Genomic DNA, 9,947 nt, shown 5'->3' on the forward strand with positions numbered 1-9,947 from the left:
CGCTTCTTAACTTTGGTATAAGATTTGAGGTGAATAACCGAAATTTTCAAATGAAGAATGATAAATTACCTGGTACTAGTACTATTATTACTGTTTAGTGTTTATTGTGAAAATTAATTTTACAAAAACTGTGATAATTGTTACATTTAGGTTGTTAGTTTACTGTTGGAGATAAATAAATAACACCGGGCCTTCTTAGCGTCAAAGGATCAAAGGTCGAATTAAAAATATTCAAATTAGAATTTCAATAGCAAAGTACACCCATCGTGAATTGAATCGCGACCCCCCCCCCCCCCCAGTTAGGTTGGTATGAGTGCTACTTTCAGTCCGTAACGGTGGTTTTCAGATCGGCCATAGTATAACACTCGTTCTTAAATTATATAATTAAAATCTAAAATCAAATAATCATGCATCTAAATTCATTGTTCGGCAAACAATTAATTTTAAACCTAAAAACAAATTAGTAACGTTTTAGCTTTTTATCGTATCTTAAAACGAATTTTCATTTTTGAATTTTCCCGCGGTTTCTTCATTCCGATGCAACGACGGAATTCTCATACCAACCTAACTAGGGGGGTCGCGATTCAATTCACGTTGGGTGTACGTTGGTGTAACACTGCTGCGCATGCGCAATAGTATTTGGAAGTTTTTGACGTTTTTGACAATCTGACATGGTTTTTGACGTTGTTTACAGTTTCTGACATGTACATGTCGAAAACCTCAAAATCGTGTCATTTTCCCACCACTGCCCTCGTACGCGCACATAGCGGATATGTGGCGAGGGCCTCACAGAACAACTGTCTTTTCGGATGTTTTTATAAGAACATAATCAATAAGTTTTGTGACAATCATCAATCTGTCTTTTCTCCACCCTACTCCCGATCGTGCACGATAGATTTGATTAGAAAAGAAACCATGCTTTATTTCAAATACTTTTACTGTACATTATAATTTTTGTGATTTTTTACAACAAATATAATTTCCTGCCATAAAAAAATATGAAGAGGTGGATTTATTTTATAGCATTGTGTAATTTTGATAAATAAATAAGTACGCTATGTCTGTGTAATCAATTTAATTAACAATTTTATATTACAAGATGTTACATGATTTTCGAATTGACCATACATGCTGTGAATTAACAATAATGGAATTATATCTAATTAAAAAAACCAAACTATTAGTTTTTTTTTCATCTTAGACGTACTTGTTTAATGATTTACATATCATTTGATACTGTCGCTTACTTTTTACTTACAAAATCTTCTCCTTTTTGAATATTCTTTTTAAGCTCTGGAATAGCAGCATCTAGAAGTTTTGATTCAAATTTACTGAGTTTTCCGAGTCCAAGATTTTTTTCAACTCCATTTTTCTGTAAATTAGTGAAAACAATTTTAACATAATGTCGAAAACATTAATCAACTCAATTTTTACATGTTTGTAAACTTTTATATACTTACACCCAGTAAAATTGGAGTTGAGAAATATTTAGCTTCTGTAACATTAGACCTAACATATGAACACTCAATCACATTGGATTCTCCATTCAGAGCTCTAATTAGAGAAAACGCAAATCGAGCTCCAGCATAAGCCATAGATAGAGTGGCAGAACCAGTGCCAGCCTTAGCTTTGACGACTTCTGTACCAGCCTCCTGAATCCTTTCAGTAAGAGCTTGTAATTGATCTGTTGGAAAAGATACTGAAGGTGTTGCTTGAGAAATCAAAGGGATGATGGTGATACCACTGTGTCCTCCAATAACAGGTACATTGACTTTTTTAGGATCTAATCCCTAAAATAAATTTCCACTGAAGAAGCTATTGATATAATAGTAGATAGATTAATTGAATTGAAAATTACTTTTGCCTCTCCAACAAATGCATTTGACCTAACAATATCAAGAGTAGTAACTCCAAATATCCTGTTAGGATCATATACTCCAGCTTTTTGTAAAACTTCACTAGCGATTGGCACAGTACTATTGACTGGGTTGGAAATGATAGCAATGAATGCTTTTGGAGCAACATCAGCCACAGCTTGGGCCAGGTCACGAACGATTGATGCATTAGTGTTAAAAAGATCATCTCGTGTCATTCCTGGTTTACGAGGTACACCAGCAGGAATAACAACAACCTAACAAAACAATGAATAAATAACATGAAAAGCCCCTTTTACCTTGAATTTAACAAAATAGTAGAATGAAACAAACCTGAACACCTTTTAGGGAATCTCTTAACTGATCAGGTCCTGTGAATCCCTTGACTTTGGAGGCAGTGTTTATATGAGAAAGATCAGCTGCTACACCAGGAGTATTAACAATATCGTAGAGTGATAACTCTGTAACTAATGGAGACTCCTTGAGTAGAAGTGACAGTGGCTGGCCAATGCCACCACTTGCACCCATAACTGCCACTTTCGCATCACGCTGCAATTAATGTTATCAATTATCATTTAAAATAATCTATCTATTAAAATAGTTGGAAATAGTTGATAGTCGAAGTTGGTCGTTGGATCGGCTATAGCAATAGGTTGCACGATGAAAGTAGAAAGTAGATTTTTTTTGCAGGAAATCAGCCATAGAAAAGGATTTCATTAATAACAGTTGCATAACACGCTCAGCGTAAATATAGCATGTATTGGGACAAAAGACGCGACGGAAATAAGAGAACTATTATGTAGATAAATAAAGAAGAGGCTAAATTGTGGTAAGTAGTGGATCGGGCGGGTCGAGGACACAGTAGAAAAATATGGAGGTCATCGAGTTTTACAGATGACTGACGAATATTTACATCTAAAGTAGGACAGATTAAAGTAGCAAATCAATGAAAAATAGACCCACCTGGGAGCTGCTCGAGAATTGTTTGACTCCATTTTGGGCGATGGCGATGGTCGGCCTGAAAAAACGTGGCAACATCTTTGGCTAGCGTGATAAAGCGGGGGAGATAGTGGCCACAAGGTAGAGCAGAGCACACGAGAAAGATCACAATAAGCCTCTGGGATAATCAGAGCCAACAGTAGGGTATCGTGTCGTGACACCGTTCTACCTCTTTCAGCTTTCTGTCTCCTACTCTCTGCCTCTCCGCAACTAGCAGTCTTTCTGTTTGCGCGCGCACACACTATGTCCCGCATGACTGCTGAGTGCTGCATATCTTTTAACTAGCTTAGGGTGCCTCTCCAATTACAGACGTAAATCGCATGCAGCAAGCGTAAAACCTAAAAATTCTGAATGCTGCCAACTTCGAAATTCAAACTGAATTGAAAAGACATAATTCCTATTGTATGTAACCTCAAAAAATTTAAATTAAAAAATGAAGCCAATTGACGAAGAGTTATAACAAAATGGTTATATGGGATCATATGGAATGTCTCTTATGTTATAATAATTCGTCCATCCCATATTCATACAACATATCCCATATCCATACAACAATTCGTCAATCGGCTTCATGTTTACATTTACAATTTTTTGAGGCTACGTACAATAGGAATCACGTCTTTTCAATTCATTTTGAATTTCGAAGTTGGCAGCACTCAGAATTTCTTGGTTTTACTTATCTTTGCTGCGTGCGATTTATATTTGTATTGGAGAGGCACCTTTAGCTCGAACAGAGCAAAGATTAGTTCGAACTATAGCCACTAGGATTTCTCTAACACATTGAAGCGCGTGAATGATCAATCGAGCATATCATCTAATTGGCAATGGTTTAGTCTACTTTCATGGTTTACTGTAATATTGCTGCATGTAAATAATTAACAGATGTTTTCACCTAATTGTTTAAATTTATTAAACTTCAAAAAATTCATCAGGCTATCTCATCAGATAAGTTCTTTTCAAATTATATTTATCTTAATTTTTTTAACTATTTGCTTTGTGGTATTCTTTTTTTTATAGATGAAGTATAAAAACAGTTATGAAGAAAACTCTATCAAAGAATTAGAATCGATTAAACGCTTCGAGAGTAATAGTTGATTTAAAAATAATCAAGAAAAAGAAATTTACAAATTTAACTTATCTTGAATCATTTATTTATAAAGACATTTTTATATGTAAAAATATCAATGGTGAACATTTAATTATATATGTATATGAAGCTATAAAGGGCTGACAAATAGAGCATAGTCCCTGTTGCAAATAATTTTTGCGTAAAACTTTTGCACGCAATTAATTGATGTTTAAAATAGTTTATAAACATCAGAATTTAGACACGTATAACAGTTATGGATAATTCCGGAAATGTAACTTTTTACCATAAAAAAATTAGTTATTAATAACAATTATGAACAGTTTTTAAATCGATTTCAATTTCAAAAATGTAAACAATCGTTTACATCTGTAATAAATAGTTAGTTATCACATGTGATAACTAAGAATTATTTTAAACACTTATCATATATTGTTACTGTTATTTAACTTTTTTCGCCTATAAGTACTTTTTTCATGTTTGGTATTGGCAAATTAATAATTACAATAAACAAATGCAAATAATATTTAATAATTTTTTATTCTAATAAGTTAATTGGTGATAACTGTTATTTATAGTTATTTATAGAAATAATAAAATTTTTTTGGTAAATAAAAATCCAAATAACTGTTAATAACTGAAAAATCTGTTGTTATTTGATAATGACAGATTTTTAACAGCAAATAACTATCTTGTCCAAAATCTGACGTTTACAAATGGTTATAAATTGTAAATAACTGTTAACAAATGTTACTAACTGATGATTTCTATTTATTGTAATTTTATGCATAAATATATTTCACAGGGGTGAAATGTTGGTCTTCTATTAAGTAATTATTTGTAGATTTATTTATTTATTTATTTATGAAGGGATGACTCTTGAACATCGTTTTTATACCAGTTTTAATTCTACCACAGGAAATTCAAGATATAAAAGTCCTGTCTTTGCATTCAATAAGAATGTTATAATATAAGTAAATAAGAAGATACATAATAAGAGCGACAATGAAGACTAATTAATTATTGATTTACTGGGTAGGCAACAGTCTATATAAATCATTAGTCATACTACAATAATAATCTTATATAAATTATTATATGTATTGTGACGGTAAACGTCAAATTAGCGCTGATAACCTAACCTAATTGCTGCCTGCGGGGGCAGCACCTACCGGGGGACGAAAAAGGTAACGACGGAATTCGGCACGCGGGAGACGGAACGCGCGCGATTGAAAGACAGTGAAGCACTGGTCATCGTCACGCTCACCCGCAACTACGACGCCGATTACTCATACGTGAGCTAGAGATCGAGTCAGAGTGAAGCACCGACCATCATCACGCTCGTTCGCTCTTTCGTTTCGCTACTACCGATCTACGTGCCGCCAACACCGAAAACCCACGAAGGTCATCCGTGCCATTGATCCAGGAGAGTGATCACAGTTGACGAGGTGCTGCGTGCCTACGAAAGGAGAGACCTGAGCCGGCGGAGAAGCGCCGCCCTCCACGAGACCGGCAGAGTGTGTGAGGTTTCGCCATCGAGCGCGAAGCCGTGTGTGCGCGCATTCGCGACCCGCGACGCTAACAATATCTGTCTTCTCGCAGTGTGTGACTCTATCATTTCCTTCGAACGTCTGCAATATCAAGGTAAGCTGGCCAGCTTAATCTCGCGATCGCGGTTGCATGATTAACAATCGATTTATCATATTCGAAGCGTGAATGTAACGGCTCCAATAACGAAGAGCAGCGAGCGTCCCGACAATACGTGTTGTCGATGAGCGAGCGTCGATGTAAACAAACGCGCGGGCCGACCTTATGTAGCATTTGAGTGATAATAAAAGGTTCTGTTCGTGTTACTAACAAGTGTTTTCGACTCGCTTACTTCTTTTTTGCTTCCACTCACTTTCTTGTAGGTTAATTAGATTTACTGGTTAACTGACGCCTGTTTCCTCATGCTCTCCGGATTGCGTTTTGAACATAAATGATTACATTCGCCCTTTCAACAAAGTCGCGCGAATAAAAAAAATAATTAAACGGTGTCTACCCCGTTACAGTATATACTTTTTACTAAATGTTTATCAATTATCAGTACAAATACACTCCTCGCAAAAATTAAGGGAACAAAAAAATTTGACCGATGCGAAGACAGTCCGACACAAATAACATTTTAGAAAAAAAAATGATCACATCTCACGTATGTCTAATTGTACTTCTCGAAACAATAATTATTTGTTATTGTACCATTATATTTCTCATAAAAAATAAGAAATATCCTTATCGATATTTCACCTCCTATTTATTCACATAAAAGACATAATTAAACAAAAATAAATTCACAGAAAAATTGTACCTTCTGTAGTCTAAATTGTACCATCAGTACAATTCTATAAATTTGTTTCTAAAAGAAATAATAGGACAATTACAAATTACCACTATTTGTTACATCTTACAAGGATGTCATCCGGAAATGCACTTTGCGCAGGCGTAGAGCTTTAAACAGCGGAAACATTTTGAAACCAACAATATTACATACATAAATTTATATAAATTCAATTGATGATTTAGTATAGAAATAATATAACTTATCAGAAAAAATAATTTTCTTTCATCTAACTAATTATTTTTATATTATAAACCTCGAAAATCAATGGCAAAGAGAAAGATAACAGCTACACCGATTTGATTTCATGCTAATGCTTACTTTTTCCAGATATAGCAATTTAAGGACAACTGTACCTTATTCATCGAACATCCGACTTAATTGTACCGCAATTAACTCTAACTAGTGTAAATTTAAAATTATTATCAAGATTATGAAGAGATATTAATTTTATTTTTTAAATATTTTAAAATCAAAAGAAAGTAAAACGTTAAATAGGAAAATATATGATTGATTCTGGAAGCAAAAGTTACATGTTAAAAAAGAACGCTTATTTATTAATGTCTTCTCTAAAATAGTAATACAATTTAGTACATTTCTCGTCAACTTCGCACATGTATTAGCTCAAATCACAAATATTGCAAACATCAATTAAATAAACATAGATCTTTCAATGCAAGATCGAAAACATCTAGTTTAGAGCTCAAACTTGTTTCTGGTGAGCTCGAAGCATCAGGTCTTTCAAGTATAAGTACATATTAAAATACAAGAGCTTTCAAGTATAATTATGCTAATTTTAAGTGAAGTAATTACGAATTGAAGGGCTTCAGAGAACTGAGGCGTTTGAAAAAGAATTGGAATTTTACTTAGGAAAAAGATCGATGAAAATTTACATGCTAATTAGGCATTGTATTTAAATTAATTCAAAACTACTCAACACTTCGGGAGACATAATATGATAATGATCGATACAATTTGAATAAACTGTGCCCGCGAGTGGTTCTATCAACGTTATTTCCAAATATCTATACTTGAACGAAAATTCAACCCATTGAAAGTTCCACCTGCAATATTTTGAATTTCCCCGCTTCCGACGGCGTCGGCGCAACGTACCTAACCTCGAATCTGCATCGAAAATTCTTCATTAATAATCGATAAATAGTAAGCAACAAATTAATTGTTTGAAAAACTAATTGTGGTACAATTAAGTCGGATGTTCGATGAATGAGGTACAGTTGTCCTTAAATTGCTATATCTGGATAAAGTAAGCATTAGCATGAAATCAAATCGGTATAGCTGTTATCTTTCACTTTGTCAATGATTTTCGAGGTTTATAATATAAAAATAATTAGTTAGATGAAAGAAAATTATTTTTTCTGACAAGTTAAATTATATCTATACTAAATCATCAATTGAATTTATATAAATTTATGTATGTAATATTGTTGGTTTCAAAATGTTTCCGCTGTTTAAAGCTCTACGCCTGCGCAAAGTGCATTTCCGGATGACATCCTTGTAAGATGTAACAAATAGTGGTAATTTGTAATTGTCCTATTATTTCTTTTAGAAACAAATTTATAGAATTGTACTGATGGTACAATTTAGACTACAGAAGGTACAATGTTTCTGTGAATTTATTTTTGTTTAATTATGTCTTTTATGTGAATAAATAGGAGGTGAAATATCGATAAGGATATTTCTTATTTTTTATGAGAAATATAATGGTACAATAACAAATAATTATTGTTTCGAGAAGTACAATTAGACATACGTGAGATGTGATCATTTTTTTTTCTAAAATGTTATTTGTGTCGGGATGTCTTCGCATCGGTGTTATCTGGGGTATAAATGCGGGCAGATACGGACGCGAATCGCAACTCTAGTAACATCACTAAAAATATCTAGTTCGATTATTTAGTACCAACACTACCGGTAGTGAGCAAAAGTAACTGTTGTTTAAAGCTGTAGCGCCGAACGTATGTATGTACAACATTTAATGTTCAAATGTCAGGTCTCCAATTTACTTTTCAAATTCTCATGAATATTGCTTATTGATGAGTATGCTAATGTAAAAAAAGCTTTTGGGATGATTAATACATATCATTTATATATATTTTCTTCTTCTTCTCATATATTCATGTACTTCCATAAAATTACGGCCTAATTCCACTAATTGTAGTTTAAAGTCCATCAATTCTTTATCATTTACCATCTTATAGACTGTAATAATGTAAAGGTTAGATAAGCGCGTTCATTAAATGTGGCACGTTCGGCGCTACAGTTTTAAACAACAGTTACTTTTGCTCACTACCGGTAGTGTTGATACTAAATAATCGAACTAGATATTTTTAGTGATGTTACTAGAGTTGCGATTCGCGTCCGTATCCATCCGCATTCATACGTAGCTATATTATTTCTATAACCCTCATCATAATTCTCAATACACATTTTCTCATAGTACCCTATTCATACTTGACTTGTGTGTAATTATGTGTGATTATTAATATTCTGTTTAATATAAATTACATGATCATTCATATTTTAAGAAGTAGTAAGTAAAATAAATATTTATTTTATTATGGTATTCTGAATATAATTTAAATAAATTTAATATACATTAAGCTTCAACAAGTTTTATTTTACTAATGAATTTTTTCAACGTGCAAGACGAGGATCAAATCACTGGAAATAATGAAAATATTGAGATATTTAGACAAAATGATATTCACTCACAAAACGGATAAACAAAACGAGAAAGATAAAACTCGTTGGAAATTATTCAAAGACCTGTGATTAAGTTATCACGTTTTGAACATTATCATATTGGCATTATCAATTCAGTCTATTTCGTTTTACTCAAACTCAAAAAATAAAAATTCCATGAAAAAATATATTGTAACTAATTGGGCCTATAATCAATTTCATTATTGTACAGTAGAACATTGAAAATAATAATAGTTAAATTCAATAAATTTTGTTATTGAATCGCTGAATAAATTATAATTATTTAAATGTTTCCGACGATTAATAAATTATCCGAATATTTTCGATTATTTTAACTCACTAATCGATTAGTTGATTGTAATAGAGTTTGATAATCGATTATGTGCGATCGATTACTTTTGAAATAATCGCCCATCACTAGGCTCCCTTCAGATAAGATCCAAGGTCAGAAAACCGCGCGGTATTTTGCCACAGTCCGCTGTTTTGCTCTGTTCCAATTCTGCACTAACAATAGTTAAAAGCAATCTGGCATATGATAGGTTGGGATCGGAACATGTAAACACAGTTGATTAGAAGAAAGTAACTATTAATTTACTAAATTAATTTTTACATTGTTATTGTTATTTTGTGTAGTTTTATAGATCAACATTATTTTTATTTATATATTTTTTTTCTTCTAATCAACTGTGTTTACATGTTCCGATTCCGACATGTCACTACGCTATTGCCAGATTGCTTTTAACTATATGTATTGTTAGTACAGAATTAGAACAGAGCGAAACAGCAGACTGTGGCAAAATACCGCGCGGTTTTCTGATCCTTAAATCTTATCTGAAGAGAGAGGCCGTATGGGTAACTAGTCACTATGCTGCTATAGGTGTTGCTT

The 9,947-nt window shown here is 33.0% G+C and overlaps 1 protein-coding gene across 1 annotated transcript; it reads right to left on the reverse strand.

Annotated features, from left to right (window-relative positions):
- Window positions 1–1,048: 1,048 nt before the first annotated feature.
- LOC131663311 (malate dehydrogenase, mitochondrial) lies at window positions 1,049–3,138 on the reverse strand. The gene is made up of 5 exons (XM_058933660.1): window positions 2,838–3,138; window positions 2,208–2,423; window positions 1,859–2,131; window positions 1,461–1,790; window positions 1,049–1,372 (listed from the first exon to the last, which is right to left on the reverse strand). The coding sequence occupies exons 1-5, from the start codon at window positions 2,910–2,912 to the stop codon at window positions 1,244–1,246; spliced, it is 1,023 nt and encodes a 340-aa protein (XP_058789643.1). The 5' UTR covers window positions 2,913–3,138; the 3' UTR covers window positions 1,049–1,243.
- Window positions 3,139–9,947: the final 6,809 nt, after the last annotated feature.

Source organism: Phymastichus coffea, unplaced genomic scaffold, assembly GCF_024137745.1.
Source record: "Phymastichus coffea isolate CEN01 unplaced genomic scaffold, Cenicafe_Pcof_1.1 PCOF00033, whole genome shotgun sequence".
In the NCBI taxonomy this organism is placed as follows: domain Eukaryota; kingdom Metazoa; phylum Arthropoda; class Insecta; order Hymenoptera; family Eulophidae; genus Phymastichus; species Phymastichus coffea.

Bases quoted from the DNA above. Each gene is read 5' to 3' on its own strand.
- LOC131663311 (XM_058933660.1), bottom strand. From the start codon at position 2,912: ATGTTGCCACGTTTTTTCAGGCCGACCATCGCCATCGCCCAAAATGGA. The intron at 2,424-2,837 runs GTGGGTCTATTT...CATTAATTGCAG, and splicing joins AATTCTCGAGCAGCTCCCAG to CGTGATGCGAAAGTGGCAGT. The intron at 1,373-1,460 runs GTAAGTATATAA...ACTAATTTACAG, and splicing joins CAACTCCAATTTTACTGGGT to AAAAATGGAGTTGAAAAAAA.